Source organism: Danio rerio, chromosome 21 (assembly GCF_049306965.1).
Source record: "Danio rerio strain Tuebingen ecotype United States chromosome 21, GRCz12tu, whole genome shotgun sequence".
Taxonomy (NCBI): Eukaryota; Metazoa; Chordata; class Actinopteri; order Cypriniformes; family Danionidae; genus Danio; species Danio rerio.
Window position 1 is genome coordinate 30,781,385 of NC_133196.1, and position 27,317 is coordinate 30,808,701.

General features: G+C 35.0%; 1 protein-coding gene across 51 annotated transcripts in view; it reads right to left on the minus strand.

Annotated features, from left to right (window-relative positions):
* nrxn2a (neurexin 2a) overlaps positions 1-27,317 on the minus strand; it is a 708,141-nt gene that overhangs the window by 81,548 nt on the left and 599,276 nt on the right. For all 51 annotated transcript variants that reach the window (XM_073934759.1, XM_073934753.1, XM_073934748.1 and 48 more), the window contains 1 exon segment: positions 10,568-10,749. In XM_073934759.1, coding sequence (XP_073790860.1) covers positions 10,568-10,749 — 182 coding nt within the window.

Below are 27,317 nucleotides of genomic sequence, written 5' to 3' on the forward strand. Positions count from 1 at the left end.
AGTGACTTTGTCTTTCCTAAAAGCCACTTCTGATTCCAAACGATCAACTAGAAGTCAAGTTATTATTGTTTGTTTCTAAAACTTGGATAGGCTACAAGACATTTGTCAGGCAGTGTTGTAGGAAAGTATACAAACTTGTTTAAATGGGTCATTAAATCATTCTTTTAAGGGATTTGTCAAACACACTGATTCATTCAGAATAGAAACAAGTAACAGTATATTGTATAAAGAATGAATGTTTAAATGATTTGACACTGAATCATTAATTTAAACAATTAATTTAAACCCACTAATTCATTCATTTTCAACAAAAGATCTCTACTAGATGATGAACTAGATCAGGGCCCCTATGATTGAAATGTCTTTTTGTTTTTGAGGTTTGTATTAACCAAAATGAAATGTTGGACATATATGATAAAAAGAACATTATCAAGGAATAAAGAATATTATCAAGTATAAGAAAATAACTTGTATTAGCTTTCTGTGTGTCTGTCTTCTAACCTTTGTAACAGCACTGTGTTGGTGATTTATATATAATTTAATCACCCAATCAGTGAACACATATTTCAATGGTAGTTTCTATTGACTTTGGTTAAAACCTTACTCTAAAACAAGAACTAATTTAGTTCCTTCAAAATTAGTTCCTACAAATGAAATCATTCTCAGTTATGGCTAATGCACCAAAAAGTACTAGTTATAGGAGTTATAAAAGAATCATTTGCTCAGGCATCGTGTACACAGTGATTTATTCAGTAGATGAAACTCCACTGCTTAATGCTTATCAGTTTATTCTGCTGTGTGTTAGTTTTAGAACCCATTTTTGTTGACAGTGCAAAACATTCCCACAACAATTGGCCATATTATGTTAAAAAACCTGAAATCTTGAACAAAAACAATACCATACACAACAACTCATGCTGTTAATCTGAATATCAGAGCTCAGCTGTAATTACCTTCGGCCAAGACTTACTGTTTCTGTATTGTAATCATGTACCAGTGTAAACAAACAGAAACACATTGGTAAGTACAACAGCAAATGGCCACTGAAGCATCTGCCATCCTGTCTGCATTCTCTTTTTGATGTCTGGGCCAGCTGGCAGAGGGCACCAGTGGCACAAGTTCACCTACCCAACCGTGCTGATACCAGGACCAATGGGTCACCGTCTGGGTGGCACCTACACTTCATTTTAAGCCCTCTCTCTAGGGGTCCTTTGGGTGTTCGGTTAACATGGCCACCAAGACCATGAAGCTCTATTAATCCATCACTCTGTGCCCCTGACAGGTGGGCAAGTGAACCCTGAGACTCCTGCAACGCAGGATGCCAGCAAAATGGAGGAGGCCAGAACCTTGGTTCAGATCGATACCCACCCACCCGGAATACAAAATGAGCCTGCTATTCATTACAAGCCGTAACAACCCCTGGCTCTGTCTCATTCATCAGTCAGGGCTGTTTCTGCTCAGCTATCACCTAACCTCAGACTCTGTGGGTGAATAAATGATGCTGCAAACCCAAGCAGCGACGTCAGAGCAAGAGAGGGATGAGTGGTGGGAGAAAAGGAGAGGGAAAACCCTTAAGTCACCTGCTGAAGGGCCGTCGGGCTCCGCTACGCCCACCGTAGTCAGTCATTCCATACATCTGTCATGCTCACGACCAATTGGATTAACTGTCCTTGGTTGTAATTTACAAGCTCAAGTAAATCCTGCTACATGAAGGACAAATTCTGAGGCGTAAGCTGAGTTGTCTTGAGAGCAGCATGAAACCTCACATGCTATTTGCCACGCCTTTCCTTCATAACTCGCCGTTTATGTCTATCATAAAGTTTACAGACTCATTTTTATATACAACCAAATATTATTTATGACACAAGCCAAATCACGGAGTGCTGTAATCAAGGCTGATGCCACAGCTTGGACCAGAAAACTGAGGACAGAGGCTTCTGATACAATGTTTGGTAACAGTCTTTGTCCACACTAAAATAAAATAAAAAAATGATTGAAAGATGATTCCTTTGGATTTACTCAATTTATCTGGCCTGAATTTAAACTCAACTTAAGTTAAACATTACTGAATTTAATTTGTTGGTAACACTTTATTTTGATGGTCCATTTGAGTATTAGTAGTCTGCTTAATATCTGTTGATACTGCTCCTTTAACACATTTAACTGACTATAAGAAACTTTGCAAGTACATGTCAACTTACCTTAACCCTAACCCCAACCTAACAGTCTACTTATATTCTAATGAGAATTAGTTACAATGTAACTTAAATTCAACAAATGGACCATCAAAATAAAGTGTGACCCATTTGTTTGTTTAAATTTAGCATTTGTTTAAATTTTGCAGGCATCGTTTTTCCAGTGTAGAATATGAAAAAGGTCTATCTGTAAGGCTCAGATATGCAGATATTGTTTAGAGCTTAAACTGTATTTTTATTTTTTATTTTAAAGGGATAGTTTACCAAAGATGATTTTTAGCTGAAACTGTGGTCCTTGGTAATAGCAAATTCAGTGGTGAGTGGCCATTGGCTAAGTTTTGCTAAAAGATTCTAAAAGGGTTGTACCTGTTCTCTGTAAGCGTTAGTTCACCCAGATATTTATATTTACTCACTATTTACTGTGCTTTAAGTGATTCCAAACTTTTCTGAGTTTTTTTTTTTTTTAAATTTTGTTGAGAAACTAAAGAAGATATTTGAAGAAATCAGCAAAGCCTCTATCAAAGGAAAAACAAATATTGAAGTCAATGGTTGCAGATACAAGAAAAGCATAAGTAAATTTTGACACGATTTTGGGTCAACGATCTCTTTAATGAGTAATAGGTGTTTTTTGGCCATTACATTCTATACACCAATCAATCTCATCTCCTATTTCCTTTAAAAGCCAGTTGTTCTTGCGACATGGCAGATTCAAATTGCATCACATGGCATTAGTTGCAAGTATAACATTTGCCCATTGGGGACATAGATCTGCTTGTGCTAAAGGTTAAAATGCATGAGTAGACCATCGACTGTATGGGGCTTTGATTTTTAATATTTGCATTTTGAGAACTGCTGCACATCCCTGTGTGTGAAATAAACACTCAAGTACACATGCATTCTGTACAGAGTAAATTTTGACAGCAAATTTTGGTTTAGTTTTAGTCTTAGTTTTTCGACTAAAATTCAATCTTAGTCTGAATTACTTTAGTTTTAGTCTAGTTTTAGTTGACCAAATTTTAGAAGATTTTGGTTGACCAAATCTACTTTAGATTTAGATGACTAAAATGTATTTGGTTTAATTTAAGTGTGATTTAATTAAAATATGGCATACAATTATTTATATAAACTATTCTAACTTAAATTAAATACAATTTTAAATATCTCATTAAATTATAGGATATAGCTTTTCCATTGAAGACAAAAATGTTATTCTGATTGGATATTTACCAAAATACATTCCTCACAACCTCGTCTCGTTTTTATTAGTCAATGAAAATATCAGTATATTTTTATTATAGTTGTCCTCATTATCAATTAATTTTTATTTAGTTTGTCACAAAAATTATGTTAACCAAATTAACACTGATTCTGTATCTGTCTATACAGTATACAGTATTTTCTACAATGACCTTAGACCAGGTTTTATTTGTTCTATTTGAGTTGCCTCAAAATAGCAACCAGATAACAATAAACCTGAACACACTTTGTTTTCAGACCAGCACTCCCATGGGTGCACAAAAGGCCAAAAATGTGTTTGCAACTGTGTCAAACCGAAAACATTTGCTTCTTGACTGGCACTGCATTGCATCATTAAGAGGACCCTTAGAGTCCCAAAAGAGTCAAAATGGTGAATGTGCTTATGAAGTCTGTGACCTATATAAAAGTACAATCGTATTTGTTTGTTTGGTTCTGATGTTTTGAATACAGAATCTTCTGCTTGGAATTGTTGTGAGGGCTCAGGACTGAGATCATATTTTTGTAAATGGTGTTCAGTTTTTTTTTTTTTTGCATTGACTGACTGCTTCTATTTTCTCTGGTTTTACTTGTCTTTAACCCTTTGTTTTCAATGCTCACAATGCACAATGTTAGCTGTTGACTTGAACATTATGAATCACCAATGACCAAAATGAAGGCAATAAATCCTCTTTAAATGTTCTACTGAAGAAAAAGTCACCTAAATCTATAACAATCACATGGTCAATCAGTAGGTAAAGGTCTTTAGTGTCTGTTCAAACAGATTCAACCATATGAGTGTTCATACCTGGAAAGTATTCAAAACTCTGAAAGAGCTAGACAATGGAAGTTTGAGTCATTTCATGCTCCTGAAGTAGAATACAGCCAATAGTCGAATTACTGGCACTATCCTTCCCACACTTCTGTACTTTTCCAAAGTGAGTAAAAGAGCTTGCAAAATCACTCTGGACCCCTCACACCTAGTAAACTTCCTGTTTGAACTGTTACAGGAAAAGTTTCTTTCCTCAGGCCATCTACCTCATCAACAGTTAAATATCCCCCTTCTGTTCAATAAACATGTGCAACACTTTCTCATGCACACTTGTACACAGCATCTTATAAGTTGTATATTAAAAGCAAATCTGTAGATACAGTTCAACATCCAGAGCTCTTTTGTCTAATTGCATCTCTGTTTAATGTCGTATTTTCTCATTTTTATTTTCATGTTGACACTTGTCAATTTATGTACACTGGAAGCTTCTCTAGCCAAAACAAATTCATTGTGTGAGTAAAGCACACTTGGCAATAAAACCGATTCTGATTTTAGACCCCACTCCAATTTAGACTACATCCCAAATAAGTAATTTTAGACTTCAGTACCCTTCCTCCCCTTATTTAATCTGTACTTAAATTAATAGTTTATCCACAAATATAATTACCCCTTAATTTACTCACCCTCAAGCCATCCGTGCTGTATTTCACTGTCAGACAAACACTGTATGAGTAGTTTTAAATGTTATCCTGGCTCTTTCATATACAGTATAATAGTGTTGGATGGTGGCTTTTGTTTTGAAAAAATCCATCATCAAACTAACCCATATGCCACCATGGGTGGACGCATGTCATGTAAAATTCTAAATTTTAAACTATACTGTAACCTCCAATTACTAATTTTTGGCGGCAATCAAATGCATTATAAGCGACTGATATATACGACATATGACGCATGATATAAGATGCATAGACACATGTATGTGGCATTATCAGAGTAATATAATGTATAACGTTATACAATAATTTCAATATTGGCAAGCCAACTAGTTTTCTTGTTGTCGTTGTCATTTGTGGTAAACATACTGTGTGGTAGGTGTTTTCCACAAGACACATCTATTCCTAGAGCTTGCCCTATGATAGAGTCTAGATCGTGTGCCAGATATGTCAGTGGCACATAACATGCATCCAGCCACCATCAGAGATCTGTGATTTTAGATTATAGACTATGTACATTAAAGATTATATATAATAGAGAGATTATATTATAATTGAGATTAATGGCCCGTTTCCACTGAGTGGTACGGTATGGTGCAGTTCAGTTCGGTTTGGTTCAGTACACTTTTATGGGCGTTTCCACTGTCAAAAGGTCCCTAAAAGCGAACCGCACTGTACCACTTTTTGGGTACCCTTTGCAAAGGGTACTTAGCCCAGCAAAATAGTAACAAAAGACAGAGCTAGACACGCAGCTAAACGTTATTGGTTTACAGAAATGCATCAGTTGCTTGTGAACAAGCCAGAATGAAAATAAAGAAACCGTCATGTTATAAATACACAGCTGAGACATTACACTGTAATGATATATACATATAATAGCGAGCCATGGTCGACCCGTGCTCAAACAGAGCTTGTCATCGTCTTGATGAACAGCCACAAAGCCAAGAAAAAGAGCAGATTCTACTCTGTGCCCTGTAGATTTTTACAAGGCTGTTTAAAGTGTAAGCGGTTTCGCTTTCCCGCTTGTGCTTGAGTATGCATCTATATTTGAAATAAAAAACTTTTTGAGCTGATGATAATAACATGAGTGTGATCATTGAAATGCTTCTGACATCTGATTCTGTCAGAAATGAACAAACGCAAGACTAAAGTGCGATGAAACAATAGAGAAGCCAGAAAAAAAACCAAGGAGCAAATGATTTTTTCAGCAAACAGAAACAAACTGCCATCTTTAACTATTATCATCACTTTTAATCTATTATGAACTAGGAGTGACCGAATTACTGTCTAACAGAGGTTACATGTGTGGTACCATATCGGAGACTGTAAGGGTCTGTATGTGTTCATATGCATTTGTTTAAGTATTTTATGTTATCGCAGACATTACAGTAGGCTATTTCGCATCATTGATCTGCAGTGAAATCCTATTTATAGAAACATTAATAATGAACATTTATACACAAGTATTTATGTGTATAAAGCATCTGTTTTGTGAGAAGTGCTTCTCACATGATATGTAAATGACCCGTACAGCTTTATTGTAGACATTTTCTTGAGTGAGAATGACGTTGACTGAAACTTTCTGTCGTACACCATGCCCACCAAAAGAGTACCATTGGTATCCTTTTAGCAGTGGAAATACAAGCCTGATAAAGGTGACCTGTACCAACCCGTACCATACTGTACCAATCAGTGGAAATGGGCCATAAATGTGTTACAAAAACACACTGATCAGGAGTTAACCCCCTGCCAGCATATGGGTTTTACCACAGATACCACAGTTGTACCACAGATAGAAGTTGTGCTATCTATTCAACATTATTTTATAGCATGGATAACATTTCAAACTACTAAGACTGTGTTTTTCTGACAGAAAAAAAGTCATATACACTAAGAGAGGGTGAGTAAATTGTGGGCTAATTTTCTTTTTTGGGTGAACTAATACTTTAATCAAGTCATCCACTTGCGATTGGATTGACAGCAAAGCATCTTTAATGCCAAGTGCAAACAGGGCCATATGCCCTGCATTTAGATACACAGGTGCAGCACAGTCAGTTCTCAGAGGGTTACACGTGTCCTCCATGTTGGGAATCACCATTCAGACAGATACCAACACACAGAAAATGCCATCAGAAAGGATGTAAAAAAATCTCCACAGATCTATCCTTCAGCCCACAGAATGGGAGGCTCTTGTGCTTTGTGTCTGTGACAAGAGAAGGAAGTTTCTGAAAACAAGCCCCAGTCTGTGTCTGGCAGAGCAGCTGCTCTCAGCCTGTTTATGGCTGCGCTGCCATGGAGGCTCACAGTGCGAAAGTCGACAGTTCACGCTGAATTAATTATTCATTCGGAGGAACCTTATTAAAATGCATCTTAAAAAAAAAAAAAAACCTCCCTGAAATATAATTGCAGTAATAAGCCAAGGGGTCAACGAGGCATTTACAAGCTTGATCTACCGTCATACTATCTCAGCCCTATGTTGTTTTAATAGGATAAATTAATATGAAAGAGCTTGATGTTTTTGCTTTCCTAAACTGTTCAGCAATTAATGATTCCAACCTTTTTTCGGGGGGTATTTTTCTCCCAGTCAGCACGAGTGGGGGAAGAGGATGTGCCTGAATCTTATCAAAAAGAATTGAATGCGAGGATGTAGCTTCTATTCATCATTTGATCCATGAATACAGCTTCATGTGCCTGGAGCCCCTGAAGCATTCGCTGAAATGATTCAACTTAAGATTTTTATCCAAGTCAATTTGCATCAGTTTCCCTGTCAGCACTTCCAAACGGAGCCAATGGAAATGGCACAGCCTACGTCAGTAGCATTGCTCACACACACAGACATAAAAAGCCTAGAGACAAAATATATACTACAGTTTTATCACAGTAGCCCGTTGATTCTTTCACGGCATGTCAGAATAACTGCAATTATGAAATTCTGGCTTGTAAAAAGCATTCACATCCTGGTACAACTAACAGTACAATTACAGTAATTAAAATACAGGATGTTTTGTAGAGCTCTGATTATTATTACTCTGAGGCTAAACAAATACAGTAAAATTAATGCAGCTATAAATAATGCCTCGCTAAATAAGCAATACCATTAATAAGGTATTTGCATAAGCTTGTTGTATTGTGGTTTTGGCTGTTGATTACTCTGATTACACAGTTTAATTTTGCTGCTCTTAGTGGGGCTTTAAAAATAGATCATATCAAGTCAGACGATGCAAACAGCTGAGACCCTGAAAGCCCATTAAAAATTATGGTTAATATGACATGCCAGAAACACATTTCAACATTTAGGATGTCAAAATATTCAATTGATCTCTATGATTTATTACTCTTTTTATTATTATTATTATTATTTGATATTATTTTTTTTATCATTGTTGCTTTAATGAAAACAATAAAATGACTTTATTTTAATCCCATTTTTACTATTTATAACACTATTCAATGCTTAAGATCTTCCTAGCAGTTTTTACTACTTCTACTACTACTACTACTACTACTACTATTATCCTCCTATTTTGCTTAATTATTAAACTATTATTAATGATGTTATTATTTTATGTAAATAAACAATAAAAAGAAATTTATCTGTATTAAATTTGATATCTTAATTATTTATTATATTTGTACTACTCATAACACTACATGGTTTGCTTAAAGATTTCTTAGTAGCAGGCCCGGTGCTACAGGGGGCATAAGAAAGAAGCTGCGATAACCCCCCCAACCACATTTTCATAAAGGATTACTTCACCCAAAACTGAAACATTTTTTTGTCATTAATTACTAACACTTCGTCATTACAACCTTCAGAACACAAATTGTGATATTTTATAATTAAGATCTGGTCCCTGCATCAAGTCAGAGTGTGCAGGCAGGGTGGAGGCGCACTCTAAACTCACACAGGAGGAAACATGACTAGTGGGTGACATGAAGGTGAACAGCCTAATTCATTTAATGTTTTGGTTAACTAATTCTTTAAATACAACTCTCTTTTGAGCATTAAAGGGAGAAAACGCAAAAGAAATTTACCATTAAATTAATTTTATGGCAAAGACGCAACTGCACTTAATTAGATTTATTAGAAATTACAAAATCTATTAGAAGTTCTTTCTAATCTATTAGATTAGATTAGAAAAAAATTGCCTTTTGAGTTTAAAGATGATTGGCCTGCAAAGTCAAGTTTACAGTGTTATAAATTAAAGTTTATTATGGTTTATTTCAGTGTGTAAGTGGATTTGTCGCGGATCAACCACTGAACTACAGGTAGGCTAAATGATAATCTTTAAAAAATATGTAATTTAGGCTATACTGCTATTTGCTCATGTAAAATTAAACACCAGAAAAATACTTTAGGCCTATTTTAATGTCTAAAATACAGATAGCATATTGATTTTATTTTGACTTGTAAGTGTATGGCCCGGAAAAAAAAATGCAACATCTTATTAAAATAGGCTAAATTATTAAATAAAAGGACAGGTATTAGCCTAACAGTTTATCGTAACGTTTTCAAAAGACAATTTCACAAAAAAAAAAAAAAAAAAAAACTTATGAATGCCTAACTTAAACCTTTATTTTTACCTTTAAAATATTAATAAACGTTATATAGCCTATTGAGTTGCCTGTTATGCATGCCAAAATGAAACCAATTTTCATTGCAATAACTGTGAATCCCTTTCTTCTTTTTTGAGGTAGGTAGATAGACTCTCCTTTTTTACTAATGCCTTAAAATGTAACTAAGTGACACATTTAGCTTCTGTATTTAAAAATATTTTTAAAAATAGCAAAACGGCATTATTTTTACTATTAAAAGTATATTACTGCCTTAAGTGTGTAACGTAGGCAGTAATGCAAAGTAATAATAAATAAGTGAATAAATAGTCTTAATGAAAGGAACAAGAGGCACTAAAATCAGTCACCAGTTCTAGCGCCCCCCCAAAATAATTTTTTTTTAAGCTATTGACAGTCATATATGTGTTCCACGCTGCTAAAAACACTATTAGGACACATATATTTCACTAAAAAGTGAAAATTTGTTGTTTTTGCGTTATTTTGAGCAAATTCGTTCTTCCCGTTTGAAAATAATTTTTTAAGCTGCATCGATTAGATCCTTGCATGTATTCCAGCATGTAGACTGGGTGTCTGTACCTGGGAGTACTTTGTGACGTCTCTGAGTCTGCAGCATTAATTAATGGGAAAGACTTGGAAACATTGGCAAATAATTCGATTACTGATGTCCATGTAAACACAGTCACTGTCTTTCTTCCCTGCGTCTGTGTGTTTGTTTTGCCTCTGTGAAAATCAGCTTGTGCCCAAATCGAAACTCCCATTTTTATGCAAATTTTTATGCACCTTCCCTCTTTCCCTCCTCTGACACTCCCACCTAAACAGAGCTGGACACACCCACTTTCCTGCCTTTTTTCAAACTAGAGGTGTGAAAACACCCTGCTGAAACAGGGGGGTTTCGTGGCCCTTTAAATTCTGAAAGATGGCTGATTACAACTAAACTGGTGTAAACTGATGAACACTGGGCCAAAAAGACAAAAGTGTAGTCTGTGCATTAAAATAATGACTGTAGAGGACTGCAGGACAGTAAATAACCACATTAAGAATCCCATTAGAGCTTTACAGTGAACTGTAATACTCACAATGTGCAACTGAAGGTAATCTCCCAGGCCCTGGCTGCTCTCCACCTGCACCAGAATGGCATCGCTCTGCTGGGTACTGAAGCCCACGGCCAAACGGTCCGCCCGGGTGCTCGGCCGATCGTTGGGGGCCCAGGTGTATGTAATGAGCGCTCCTCCTCTCCCAAAAATATACGTGGTCCCAGCTGCCAAATGAAGAGAAACACACAAACCATGAGCTGAAGATTCAGAGATGTTACATGAGAAAAATAAGAATGAAAGTGAGTGAAATGTTGCGCGACGCAGCAGGAGGGCACACCGCTCTGAATGTGCGAGGCAAAATGGATGCTAAAGAAGCCTCTCACATTTCATATTTGCCCTGCGCGCTGCCTCATATGAGATTAAAGTCTCCCGGTCTTTAATAAGTTGCCATCTGTTCTGATGTGCTTTGAATGCTCATTTGCAATGTGCTTCCTCAGTGACAAACGTCATATTCAGGACTGCCATTTCGCATTCAAACCTCTTACGCTGATGTAAAGGATGAAGCAATAGACAGAGGTGTAAAAAAATGATGCGAGTGCTAAAGCCTAGGTGTGAAATGGATATTAACAGTGAAAGTCTGAGAAGAAGAAGATAAACTGGACACAATTTATTTTAAGGTACAATTCTCGCTATTAAAAACATTAACTAAGACTTTTAGCTTAATGAACTCCTAATTTGCTGCTTATTAATGTTTATTAAGGTAGTAGTTGGGTTTAGGTGTTGGGTAGATTAGTGATGTGGAAGTACCTAAGTACCTAAAAAGTACATTATCTGCATGATAATAAACAACCAATGCTAAGCATGGGTAAGAGGGTGATTCTAAGGGCCCATCCACTTTGGGGGTCTCCAGAGATCTATTAGTATTAATTAGATTTATTAGTCTTAACAGTAACAGCAGGGAGTCCAACATTAAATATACTTTCGTATGGCCCAGAATTGCTAAAAGCCCCCCTATCAATCAGCAATGAAATGACAATATCAAGATCAGAAAACATCCATTTCTTGCTAACATTTGAGTGCTGTTGAGCAGGTTATTAAACACCACTTATTGGTTATTTTGTTCACATCCTCATCAGATCCTGTGATTGGCACCAATGATAATTGCTTGACTTTCTTCAACAAATGCTTACAGAAACAGATGAACACTTTGAAGGCTACGTCTACATGGGGACCAGTTTATGTGTAAGATCTCAGTTGATTGACTCAGTGAAGCAGTGTTTTGAAGCAGTGATCATTGGAGCCATTCACATATTACATCAGCACATGAGGCCAACGCACATAATTTCTATTGTTATTTTTATTTCAGTTATCAAATGGTACTGAAGTCAGTACTTTTGACATCACTGGCCTCCAAGCTACAAGTAACTAACACTACCAGAGAACATACTGCTCTGAGCAACTATTACAAATTAAAGCCCCTCCTACATGGACTAAACCATTTAAACTGTAAAGCTTATACAAAATGATAATAAAGATAAACAAATACTGATGACAGATGTTCAAATGTAGTAATAACACAGAAATACATGACTATTTCAAACAGAATACCATTAGTGTACTAACAATTCTCTAAGTTGAGAAAAAACTAAACACAAATTTCTGCTGGCTGTATCCAAAAATCGCACATCATACCCTTCAAAACTGCACTACAGCATTTGAGGCGGCAGCCATTTGAAGTGATGTCCTAATCCACAGAGGGTGTTCTGATTTGCACTCAATAAATCCCACAATGCTCTGCAATAATGAGTGCATAACTGATGGACCCTCAATGTCTGGAGAACACTGTTGGCATTTAAGATAGCAACAATATGGCATCCACAATGCCATCATATTGATGTACGTTTCTGCATAATATATTATTTATTAGTTAAACTAACTTTTGAATACTTGACAGAAGCCAAAATACAAATGACACACACTTGTAATCACATAAATGTAATCACAAACAATGTCAACATCATTTATTTTTATCAACCAGTAAACAAAACACCAGCGACGCGGTGGAGCAGTGGTAGTGCTGTCGCCTCACAGCTAGAAGGTCCCCAGATTAATAAAGAGACTAAGCCAAAAAGAAAAGGAATGAATGAATAAACAAAATGCAATCTCTTCCAGTGCCATCAGTGCTCGAATTCACTCACTAGTTTTCATTCTCTTTTTTTATGTGTACTACATTACTTGACTAATATAGAAAATAATGAATGAGTGTATAGGTGATACTTTCGGATACAGTCTCTGACAGTCTGGGATGAGGAAGATGTACCAGTGTAGTATATGATGGAAGAAGAATCAAGTGAACCAATTACTTCGTAAAATGATTCACTGTTTCATAACATTCAAAACACTAAGGGCCTCATGTATCAACGCTGCGAACGCACAAAAACTTTGCGTACGTCAGATTTCATGCTCACTTTTGGATTTACTGACGATGAAATTAACATGAGAATATGCTTTGGTCCACGCCAACTTCATGTCAGGCGTACGTGCATTGTTTGTCTTGTTTGTGTTTGTTTTACTTACATTGGCGACTCCTACAAGTAATTGTGTTAAATTGCACACTACAAAGTATCTTTGAGCTGTGCAATGGCAGCTGTATGGGACGGGATCATCCGCATGTCCAGCAGGTATATAAGGTTTTCATACCATGCAGTTGACCAGCCAAACATTAAAGCTCAATTTGCAGTGATCGACGGTTTTCCCAATAAAATCGGAGCGATCGACTGCACTCACAGTGCTATAAAGGCAGCTTGTTCAGGTTCACTGAAGCAGTACTAAAATTTATATTTAAGGGTATTTTTAATGTATAACTTCTACAAACTTATAATGCATATGATTTGGATATAACATCTCTCAAATCCAGTTCAGTTCTATGAATCTGAGTCTTCCATAATACACAGAACTATAAATGTTTCCTACTTGTCTTTTTCGCGATGAAAAGTAGGCAAAATCTGATATGTAGTAGGGGGGAAAAAAGAATTCATCATACGCTAGGTACGAACCGAGCTCATGATAGCTCATGTCAAAACATGTTACCATGCACTTCACGAGCTACGCCAATCACACTGCTGTTTGCTGCTCTCTTTAGTTATGTTGTCTCTGTCAATCAAACAGTGATGGACGGGAATCACTCAACTAGCTCATTCCAACAAGGTGTGGTATTGCACTTAGCCTTAATAGACATTTCAAAATTTACACTTTTACCATCAACCATTTTTTTTTTTATTCACTCACAGTGCGATGTTCAGACCCAACTGCTTTAACCGTGTCAGCTAAACTCTCCCACTCTATTTTTTTTCTTTTGTTATTAATTCTGGAGGACAAACTTGCAAATAACAGTTTTCACATTCTGTGAAGTTTCTCTTTTTGCTTGCTTTTGACATTGCTTTTTTGTTTGGTTTTGCCAAAGTGGAGTCATTCCCGTATTTATTAGGGGTAGGGGGCAGGGAGGGGTTTTGCGCTCGTGCACGTACACTCAGTTTCAGGTTAACTCGGATGTACAAAGAGAATATGCGTGGGATTTGGCGTATGCAGTTTCATATGTCTGGATTTTTTTTCTGCTTACACACATTTACAGCTTTGTCCGTACGCAATGTTTTAGTATGAATTCAACACAAGTCTTCGTACATGAGGCCCCAGAGCTATGTCCGAAATTGCATACTTCAATATTATATAGTATGCTAGAAACAGTATGCGAGCCGAGTAGTATGTCCGAATTCATACAATCCGAAAAACATCCAAGTGCGAGATGTACTTGGATGACCAACTACTTCAGGTGAGATTAAGAAGTGTGCATAATGCCTTGAGAGAGAAGAGATGGAAATCATGCGGGTAGTTTACGTGATCATGACAACATGGTGGATGTAGTATGTCCGAGTTCCTTTCATACTGCTCACATTCATACTTTATAGAACATACTTTTCTATCAGAGTACTGAATAGGCGGTTTCGAACGCAGCCCAGGTACAGAACCAGGCTAAAATATGACAGTACAAGACTTTTACCTACTAGTATTATTTTAAATAATAAAAAAGTCTAATGTCTAATGTCTACTGGTCTGAAATTATGTAAAAACTGTGAATGTTTGTTCAGTGATTTATCCCTTGATTTATGGATTTATAAGATCTCAACCCATTAAGAACATTTGAAATTGTGAAAGTTTTCAAAGCAGATATGACAAAATAAAGCATTGTTTAATGAAATCATGTGTCCTTGACAGTTTTATATATATATATATATATATATATATATATATATATATATATATATATATATATATATATATATATATATATATATATATATATATATATATATATATATATATTTATATATCCTCTGAACCACTGATTTAAAAAATAATATTAAAAAAGGCTTTATTAATAAGTGTTTTCAAAGCAGGTATCATTATGGGTACACAAGTATGGCTTTCTTAATATGCAAATGATTTAAAGCTAAAAATTAAACATGACTTGCAGATATGCTCACTGAATACAAACCTAACAGGTCACTCAAATCATTAGAATCAAGTAAATTAGACATTCCAGGGGTTCAGTCAAAGCAGGGTGAATTTGCCTTCAGCTACTGCACCCCCCGCTGCTGGAACCAGCTACCAGAAATGATCAGATGTCCTCCAACATTAGATACATTTAAAATCAAGACTTAAAACACATCTGTTTAGCTGTGCCTTTACCAAATGACCACTGTGCTAAATTTAACAAATCGCATTATTATGTCTTTCTTTTCTTTAATTCTTTTTTTCACCTGTATTAACACATTTCAATCTGTTTTTATCTATTTTAATAATTTTTAATCATTTAAATTGTATTTGCATTGCCATGACTTGACAGTCTTGTATAAATTCTAACGCCACACAATATACACTGAGTCTCATAAAGCAATGAGCAATATACACTGAAATCATAAAGCAATGAGCTAACATATAAGAAACATTACGCACAAAAACAAAAAAATAAATATTCTGGGTTAAATTGTGTTATTCAAGCACAGCCAGATAATGTACAAGCTTTTACAAAAGGTAACGCATTTGTTGACAGTCTTCTGCCAAAATAAGAGTCGCTCATAATAATAATACATTCTCTAGTCACAGAGTCTCACTAAGACAATTGGTTTGGATTTAAGATGCATTCTATAAATAGATTTCAGAGCAAACTTTACCAACTTCTTGCCCTCTCTGCACACTTGGGTGCTAATATTTCACCACGATTGGACATGGCATCGAATCAAGGCGGCTGTATAGAAGTGAGGATGTGAAATGGAGCCAGTGTGGGGCTGCGTCAGCTTGGTCAGAAAGCACCGCGGGACAGGATGGATGCCTGACATGCTTTAAACTGCCAAGCTATCTGCGCTGAAACAGCTCTAGAGAGTGAACCTGGGCAACTGCGTTGACCGATTTGCCAGGGTAAAACGAGAGGTGGTAATGTGAGCCGCCTCACAGTTGAAGTGCAACAGCACAGCAATGGACTACATGAAGTTAAGCTGTAGTTAATGAATAGTGCAGTGTAAGTCATAAAAAGCTGTTAAAAAGTTTATTCATTAAGTCAGAAGAATTTATATTATGTTCTGTTATATTATATTATATTATATTATATTATATTATATTATATTATATTATATTATATTATATTATATTATATTATATTATATTATATTAGCCTATATACAACAGTTTTGTCTGGTTCTTGAATCTGATTGGCTAATGTCAAAAATAGTACAGCCTCCTCACCCTTCTAAATTACTCCACCAACATAGAGTGACAGCAAATCAATAAACTAACTAAAGTAAGCAAAAAGTAGCAGGTTCTTGTAATGGTTCCTGCTGTTCTGACGTCAGCTGGAGATGTGAATGAATGGCGGAAGAAAGTAGTTTCTCATTCAAGAGGGTTTTTAGACTTTCTGTGTTTGATTTATTTTTTTATATAAACAATTATGCCGTCGAACTGTTGTATAAACGCATTATCACACTAGCAGTGCTATAGGGCTCCCACCAGTGCCAATATACAGCCATATCACACTACTACTCGTGTGATATTGCTCATATATTATATTATATTATATTATATTATATTATATTATATTATATTATATTATATTATATTATATTATATTATATTATATTATATTATATATAAATAATTAAAAATATAGAGACATTTATATGTTAAAATAATACGTCAATATTTTTACTGCATTCTTTTTGTCTTATTTATTGTTAATTATGTTAAACATAAAAATAAATTAAAAGAAAAAATAATATCGAATAAGAAACACTGATTTTTTTATGGTTCCAGCTAGTACATTTTTCTATGGTTACTCATTGTTTGATTTAACATGCCTGTTTCTCATTTATTTCATAATTTTGCCTTTTGTGTATTAACACGTCGCCTTTGCTTTTGCCTTCAGTAATTTTATGTAAAGTATTATAATGTTATGTATATTTATTCATTATATTTCTATTTTGTCAATGTTTTCAAGCCTCTTGTGGACAGGTGTTGAGAATTAGCAAGTTTGCTAAAACACTTAAACAAATACATTTGGTTGTCCAGTGTAATTGTGATGTCCATGTTAAATAAATAAATAAATAAATAAATAAATAGTGCATCAACACACAAAGTCTTCAGTTTAGTTGGTCTGCTGTTGCTTGTGTATCTTACACACCATCTTTTTTTGTACTTGTAAAATGCAGATTTTTGACCATATATTATACACAGGTACTGCAGCTTTCCATGACTCCCCCAAACTTATTAACTGTTTGCTAAACGGCAGACCTTCCACCTCTCTCGCAAATTTCACCTAAATACCGAGATGCCAAAGTGGAGCCACCTGTCATTCCTGGCGCTTGTGGTCGTCTAAATGAGCAAACAGAAGAGGTGTGGGGAATGTAATTAAGTGATCTGGCGAGTGGTCCCCAAGGCGGGATGTGGGTTACAGAGTGCTGAACACCTGCTCACAAAAGCTGCTAACTAACTTGTTGAGTTTGGGCCGCCATGCATCACAACAACTGTTTGAACTGCTGAAATATGATGAACGCTTCTAATGAAACGCCAAAACACATGGGATCAATCAGGCTTATTCGTTTAATTGGCGCTAAAGTATCTGTTGTCAGCGGGGTCTAAAATTAACAATCGCCAAGTGATGAACGCAAGCAGAAGTTGTATTGGCTATTAAGCCAATTAAATCTGGTTGCCCGTAACTTCATTTAGAATTGCAACATAATAGAACGTTTAAATCAAATTATATTAATGATTGTCTGACCCTTAATGAAGCAACTGAAAATAAAGGCATGGTGTGAAAGGAAAGTAATCACAAGGCTACAAGGTGAATCACAACATTACAAATTTTCATTTTAAATCAACATCTCAGACAAAATAATGACTGTCCTTCAATAAGGGAAAGAATTACAGTACCATGAAGCACTGGAAAAGACAAAAAATACAATCTATTTCAAGTTAAGTGAAAAATATACAAATATATAAGCATTCTGAGAGAAAGAGTAGGTAATTCATGGGAGTGGGTGGATCTAAAGAAACTGGTCTAAAGAAACTGGTTGTTTTATCTTGATGTGACGCTTCGATTAGTTGAATTGTCTTAGGGTGCTTTCACACTCGGTTCAATTGCCTGGACCAAACTCAAGTTCGATTGTCACCCCCCTGCCACCTTATCGGCTGATTTGTGTTTGCACCGTCTTTTTTTCTTCTGAACCCTGGTACAATTGCGTCATTAAGCTGCTGTTTTGTGTACAGCTGTTGCTAGGTGACAACCGCACAAGCAAACTGCAAAATGGAGATGGTCATTCTGCTTTTACTCAATCTTTTGCTTTTGTTACCAAAACCTAAATACAGAAAGCCACTTGCATCTATCAGCCGCAAAAATGTTTTAAGATACATAATGTTCAGAACATCATGCACTCTCAGGAATAAAGGTACGCAAGCTGTCACTTTGGTGGTACCTTATTAAAAGGTACAGCTTTGTACCTAAAAGGTCCATATTAATACCTCAAGGGTACAAATTAGCACCCTAAAAGTACAAAAGTGTTCCTCTTAAAATTTTAGGTACTAATATATACTTTTGAGGTACCGATATGTACCCTTTAAGTACAAACATGTACCTTCTGAAAAGGTACCACCCCAGTGACAGCTCATCTACCTTTATTTCTGAGAGTGTGTAATGTCTGCAGAAGTCGTTTTTTGGTGGATACAAGCAGACATTATTATGTTTGCCCTGACTCAGTCCCGCTCGTCACCAAGGACATACACGCATGAATGACCATCATGAAAACTGGATTGCACTTTGATAAAAGTTTATTATACTTCACTTCTGCGGTTCACTTCTGTTATTTGGTACGATTACATTCATATTAAAGGTGAACTGTACCATAGTTCGCACGAACCGTACCCCAGACCACCTCTTTCAGGCTGACTTGGGTATGGTTCGTGAGTTCAGAACAACCGAGTTCAGAAGACAACATTCACACTAGCTAAACGTACTGTACTCGGACGTTAAACAAACCCAGGTGCGGACCAGAAGTGCTAGTGTAAAAGCACCCTTAAGCCTGATTTATACTTCTGCGTCAAGTGATCGGCGTGATCAACAGCGCATGCAAAGCTCGTAGCTGTACATTCATACTTCTGCGTGCTGTTTCTGTTGCTCTGCAATAACACTTCTGAAACGCTAGTTGGCAGTGATGTGTTTATGTTCCTCTGTGTCGACTTTCTTTGCAGCTGTTTTATTTTTTCTGAACACTTCCTTAATGTACAAGTGGTTCGAACTCACTCATTTTGAGGCAGGAACTGGCGGATGTGCAACAACTTTAACCATGAGGTAAACACAAAGCAAAACTTTTCATCTGAAGCTCCTTCACGGGACTCCACACTTGTAAACACTCGCTCCAACAGACTCAAGCAATTCTCCGTTCATACAGAGAGAGATGTGTCCATACGTAGGCTGTGCCGTAGCATTCATGTGTGCTTGACGCAGAAGTATAAATCAGCCTTTAGACATCCAAGCACACACACTGTCAACAACTAGTGAATTTTTTCTTTCTCTAAAATGTTTTTTTATTGAAACTTAATAACTTTTAAGTTACAATAATTGTAACTTGATAACTTGTGACCAGCCAATCATGTATTTTTAATTTTGTCCTTAACAGAATGTGCATGTGTTCAGGACCTCTTCTCCTCCAGGTAAGTATACAGGCATATTAAATCACTTTATAATTATAACTTGGATTTTTCATAAAAATATCCTTTATAAAAGCATAAATGCTACATGATTTTATATCTTGCGTTTATGTGCTTGTTGCTGGGGCTTTTCCCCCTCTGATCTCACACTGCACTACTTCAAGGATAGTCTGAAAGGTCCTTTTTTTGGTCTCCCTCTTTCCTCTTTGTTTATTATTTCCTCTTTCTAAAAACTACCTCTCTTCTGATCTGTCTTTCCCTGAAATTTGTGATTTTTGTGTATCAGTCAGAGGGATCTTATTTTGCTACATGTGAAAGTGTATGTGACAAATACAGTTTTTTTATCATCATCATCATCATCATCATCACCTATTTGCAATTTTTGGCCTATATACCTATACAGTCAAGTCTGACCCCATTGTATTCATTCATTTTCTTTTCAGCATAGTCCCTTTATTAATTTGAGGTCGCCACAGCGAAATGAACCGCCAACTTATCCAGCATATGTTTTACGCAGGGGATGCCCTACCAGCTGCAACCCATCTCTGGGAAACATCCATACACACACATTCACACTTAAACACAACGGACTATTTTAGCTTACTCAATTCATCTATCCCACATTGTTTTGCACTTGTGGGAGAAACCGGAGCACCCGGAGAAAACCCACGCAAACATAGGGAGATCATGCAAACTCCACACAGAAATGCCAACTGACCCAGCTGAGACTCAAACCAGTGACCTTCTTGCTGTGAAGCGACTGAGCTTCCCAAATGCGCCCCCCCAAATAAATAATCATAAATTTACATAGTAGAAACAAACATTGGATTATTTACAAACATTAATTTACGTGAATGTTTGAAGTAAAAATCATAGTTAACAGTAGTTTGCAGCCTTTTTTTGATTTAAATTTACCTCAGTATAAAAGATTCTAGTTTATCTATTCTTAATATGATTGTATTAAAATCCGTAACTCAATGGTTTGACACACTTGTGGCATATTTCTCATATTAATTCACCCAGACAAAATATTAGGTACAAAACCACAATGTGTCTTGACGTCTGTGACAGGCACAGTTTCACCGAGAGACGAATACAGACTCGTCTCATATTACTCTCCACAAAATAATCATTTCATATATATTTAAATAAAAATGATGCAAAGTACAGATTCATAGCTGTTAAGAAATATTTATGGCTGAATTTTCTCCATTCACAATCCATTGACAGTTGCGCTGTCTGCTTCGCTACATAAACCATACAGTGATCCAGACAACCCATGTGACTCAAGGACGTTTTTTATGGGGCTCTAAACCTGACGATTCACAGCAGAGGTGAAACTTAACCACTGCTATCATGATGCAATCAGAAAGTGTCTAAAGTCTCCAAAACACAATTGATTTCCTCACTTGGAAGGAACCAGAATTTATTGTCCTGGTTATTTTCTAAATGTTGAAATCTTATTCTACTCTATATCATTTTAAGCTTGCGCTAAACAAATCAATACCGCTTCACATAGGGCTCTGATAATGCTGCCTGCCTATATACACTTTCGATGGATTATGACCTACACTCATTTATCCGCCCTTCAGGTATGATATGACGTATGTATTCTTTTTCTATAGGCCAAAAAATATCCTCCTTTAAAAACAAACATACGATTTGGTACATTTAATCCATTACGTTGCACTCAGAATGTTTGTGTTATTCTGCAATAGCCCTTTTGTCAGGCTTTAGTCTAGTGGAATAAGCGAAAGCCATTGCATTAAGCTCCTGATAGGTTAAGCATTTGTAAACAGTGTTTAATTCAATAAGCACACTGAATGAACTGTCCACACACGCTGTCTTTGGGGAAGAAAAAAAGTCTTGGAGGCAAAAATTCAATTTTCCTGCTTCAGTTACTTCCTGCATTTCACCTTAAAAGACTTGGCTGGTGCACTGAGCAAGATAAAACCAGCTCCTGAGCCGCGTGCTATTAAAAACTAGCAGTCACAATGACTTTTTGTAATCCTTACTGTATGAAACAAGAATTTGGGTTAGGATATATTAAAATACTTTTTTAGATCGTCACAAGCATGAGTCATCTGTTGCTTCTTGGTGTTTTAAAGGTTGTTTTTATTTTTAGACAAAAATTACATGCAGTCTTTTACATTTTGAAGATACATTATCACTAGTGTATACAATAAAAAAGGGTCTGATTAAGTCAATCTTTCAAATGTAGGATTTATTGGAATATTAAAAATAGATAGAGATTAAGTGCCTTCATATTTACATAATTTTAATATGGAATGCATGACCTACTTAAAGAAAAACTTAATACGATGAATTATTAAGATATTAAATAATTATTAATAATATAAAAATATAAAAACAATTTTTTTTTTAGATTTAATTAAATTTTTTTTTTCATACACTATCGGTCGAAACGTTTTGGGTCAGTAGGATTTTTAAATGTTTTAAAAAAGGCTTATCAAGCTCATCAAGGCTTCATTTACTTAATCAAAAATACAGTAAAATGTTAAAATTGTGAAATGTTATTATACTATAAAATAACTGTTTAAAAGTAGTTTATCATTCATCTAATAATTTATTGCAGTGATTTTAAAGTTATTTGTAACTTTATGAATTTTCAGCTTCATTATTCCCGTCTTCAGAGTCACATGATCCTTCAGAATTCAGAATTAATTATAATTATTATTATTAATATTATTATTATTAATGGTAATAGTAATAAAAGCTTAATTTAGTTTGAAACTACATACAATAAGAAAGCAGTTATTTAAAATTTTAATAAATTTTTAACAATTTAACTTTTTTTGTACATTTAGTAAATGCCACCTTGATGAAGAGAATAATAATAATAAAAAAAAGAGAAAAAAAATCCTGACCTCAAACTTTTGACTGGTACTGTATGTGCATACATTAAAATAGATAGAGATTAAGTGCCTTCATATTTACATAATTTTAAGGTGGAATGCATGACCTACTTAAAGACAACAATAATATGATGATAACAAGATAGAAAATAATTATTAATAGAGTTTTAAAAATTCTTAAAAATTGTTAGATTTTATTTTTACACATATGCTTCTGCACACATGCTATATTTTTATATACAGCAGGGAAAATATTCATTGAACACGTCACCATTTTTTCCCCAGAAAACATATTTCCAAAGGTGCCATTGACAATAAATTCTCCTCGGATGTTGGTAACAACCAAAGAAAACTATATATGCAAAGAAACCAAATCTAATTAGTTTATAAAGTAAGTTATGTGTAATAAAATTAAATGACCCAAGGAAAAAGTATTAAACACACGAAGAAAGGATGGTGTAGAAAGGCAGTGAAAGCCCAGACAGCACAACTCACTCAGTAGTTATCCAGCAACCCCCTCCTCCTTGTAAATTAATATTAGCTGCTTCATTCTAAAATCTACATTATCAGGATGATGAAGATTAACCAGGGTGGACACTTCAGCAAGACAATGATCCAAAACACAGCCAAGGAAACTCTCAAATGCTTTCAGAGAAAGAAAATCAAGCCATAGAATGGCACATCCAATCACCTGACTTGAATCCAATATAAAATACAAATTAAACATCAGATGAGACCCACAGAACCATAAAGTTTTACACACTCTGGTAAAGTCTATGGAAAAACTCAGACTTGAGCAATTCATGTGACTTCATTCTCCATGTTAGAGGCATCTTTAAGCTGCCATCACCAAAAATGCTTTTTATATAAAGTATTAAATACATTTCAGTAGTTTAGTACTTTCTCCTTGTGTCATTTCATTGTTGGTACACATAACTAATGTTTCAGATGTTTTTGTTTTGATTAATATTATTTTTTATGCTTATATTGTTTGGGTTTTTACCAAAATCAATTCTATGCCAACAGCTCCTTTGGAAATATTACTTGCAGAAAAAAACAAAACAAAAAAAAAAAAAACATGATGTATACAGTTGAAGTCAGAATTATTAGCCACCCTTAATATTTCCCAAATGATGTTTAATGGAGCAAGGCAATTTTCACAGGATGTCTGATAATATTTTTTCTTCTAGAAAAAGTCTCATTTGTTTTATTTCGGCTAGAATAAAAGCAGTTTAAAAAAATTTAAAAGCCGTTTTAAGGTCAAAATTATTAGCCCTTTTAAGCTATATATATATATATATATATATATATATATATATATATATATATATATATATATATATATAGTTTACAGAACAAACCCTCGTTACACAATAACTTGCCTAATTACCCTAACCAGCCTAGTTAACCTAATTAACCTAGTTAAGCCTTTAAATGTCCCTTTAAGTTGTATAGAAGTGTCTCGAAAAATATCTAGTCACATTTTATGTGCTGTCATCATGGCAAAGATAAAATAAATCAGTTATTAGAAATGAGCTATTAAAACTATTATGATTAGAAATGTGTTGAAAAAACCTGCTCCAATAAAAACAAACAGGGGGGCTTATAATTCTCACTATATATTACAAAAAACCCCCAAAAAAACGTATTTCCCCCTTTTCCCTTTTGAAAACTACTAGTAGACAATGCGTGTGTGTGTGTGTGTGTGTGTGTGTGTGTGTGTGTGTGTGTGTGTGTGTGTGTGTGTGTGTGTGTGAAAACTAGTTTTATTTTAGATTAAATCATGTTAATTTATCTATGATGACATTCTTTACTCCGTGGTTGTTCCATTTTTCTATTTTCAGGCTTCTCAGATTAATAAACAACACACACTTTTTATGATAAAATCACTATCCAACCCCCCTGGGATAAAGAGCAAACACCTAATGACAAAAGCTAAATGAAAAAACACTTTTCCTCTTCATCACCTCCCCAATGAACAGTTGAGCGAAATGATTTATTCCCACTCTTTTCATGCAGCTTAGGAAGCAGGTTTTACATGTTGCTTCTTTTCAAAAAGGCAAACAACAATAAAGTGCTGGGATTGGATTTCACTGAAGGCTCCTGTGAGATGCGGTGATTAGATAAGCTCTGTATATGGAGGCTAAAAGCAGCCGAATATAGTTATTTGCCTTGAGTTCCCAAATGGCCAAAGAAGGACGGACAGATATTGGATTCTTGTCCACTGCATCATATGTACACAATCTGGACACGAGAGCTCTGGAAAACAAAGTCAGCAAACTGTGTGGACAACCGGATGAAGCCAGGAGATGTTGAACACCACAGAAAAACGCTCCAGAGATATTTGTGCAAGATTTCATAATTCTCGAATTAATTATTTCAAGTTATTAAGTGATGCTGCAGTAATGCTTTAATGAGCGATACTGCAGCAAGGGTATAGCGCAGAATAATAATGAAAGAAATAGCTCATTTGCCATTGTTTGTGTTAGGAGAGGTGCAGCATACTTCAGATGGATGATTTTATTGCACCACAGGGTTGCATAATCATAAAGTCAATGTATATATATATATTCTTGTTGACTCGCAGAAAAGCAATCACTGGCGCAGTATGCTTTAAAGGTACTTATATTGAATTTTCAGGTTCTAATATACACTCTTTATAGAATGTGAAATTCATGGTATCAAAAAATGTCATTTATTTTAAAAGTTTAATAATGTCTCATTTATACATAAAAAATCTCACAGGTGTAGAAATGGTGTAAATTAGTCACTAGAAATACATGCAAAGGTTTATGTGCAAAAAAATTTAAAATATGTTGCTCTGGTTACCTTCTGTTGCAAGTTTTAGTTGATGAATACACTAGAGGGAGCTGTTTCTTAGAATTAGTTTTGTTTTACATTTCAGATATACATTTTTCTTGTAAGTTTCCATAAGAAGGCAGGGCTTGTTGTCCATCTTATTCAGCAAACGAATGACCTAAATCCTTTGCTAAATTCTACCAATAGTGTTTTAAAAAGCAAACCTTAAAGACAATTGAACATATTTTTACCTTGATTTTATATTGCTTTATCTCTTTTGTGGAACTATGCTTCACCAGACTTAAACCTAAGAATTCTGCATCACAAAAACAACACCGTACAAAGTGAGCTAACAGACCACACCAGGAAATATACCCATATATACAGTTGAAGTCAGAATTATTAGCCCCCCTATGGAATTTTATTTTTTCAATATTTCCCAAATTATGTTTAACAGAGCAAGGCAATTTTCACAGTATGTCTAATAATATTTTTTTCTTTTGGAGAAATTCTTATTTGTTTTATCTCTGCTAAAATAAAAGCAGTTTTACATTTTTAATAACCATATTAAGGTAAAAATTATTAGCCTCTTTAAGCTATGTATTTTTTCAACTGTCTACAGAACAAACCATCACTATACAACAACTTGCCTAACTACCCTAACCTGCCTGGTTAACCTAATTAACCTAGTTAAATGTCCCTTTAAGCTGTCTTAAGTGTCTTTAAAAAATCTAGTAAAATATTATTTACTGTCCTCAAGGGAAAGGTAATTAGATTTCATTATCAGAAATTAGTTATTATAACTATTATGTTTAGAAAAATGTTGTAAAAAATGGATTCCAAAAGATTCCAAAATCTTCTCTCTGTTAAACAGAAATTAGGCAAAAAATAAACAGGGGGCTAATAATGCTGACTTCAACTGTAGATTTTAAGCATGTTTTGCATTTTCACAAAAATTTAAAGCCTGTGTTAAAAAAAAAAGACCTGAGTAATATATGTATTTTGGGGGAATTAATACTCAAACGAAATTTAAACTAACTAGTAGTTTTACATTTGTCTTCCACCTTATGCACCACTGTAAATTGTTACAGGCACAGTGTGCAATTTTTCCTCCTAGAGGGGGCTTATTCACAAAAAACAAAGGCCCAATTTGCTGACACCTTGACTGAGTGTGAAATTATGGGAGTTGTGGTCTTACAGGACTCCTGCAGAAATGTTCTCAATTGAGCTATTTTTAAAACTTATGATCATGGTAGTATGAAGTAGAGTAAGCCTGAAAGCCTTTGAAGCAAAAGCACAAAAAGCAGCAGAGCTTTTATTATGTCACAGTTCACCGCTTTCATTTCTTCCAGTCATGATCACATAGGGAAGAAGCAGCACTGTTTAATTATACTAAATACATTTTATGTTTCAGTTATAATGCCTCTATGTGCAGTCAAATTAAACACACAACATTTTAAAGTGTCGATGGTATTTCCCTGTTTTCTATAAAATAAAAATTGTGTGTGCATTGGCATGGGACAAAAAGCTTATTTTTAGATTTGAACACTGCAAAAAACCCTTTTATTACTTAGATTTTCTTTCTTTCTTTCTTAAAACAAGAAATATAATTTGCAAATGGGGCAAGCAAAATAATCTTATGTAAAAAGGAAAGTCAAGATTATTTTGCTTATCCCATTGGCAGATTGTTTAGCTTGTTTTCAGGAAAACTCTCAAAATTTTGCCATATTATTTCTTAAAACAAGACAGTATTTTTTTTTGTTTGTCTTAAAAACGCTTGTTGATTAAATAATTTTAAGATATTTGAAAAGATATTTAAGAATTTTAAGAAACAAGACAAAAAAAAACAAATAAAAATGAAAAAA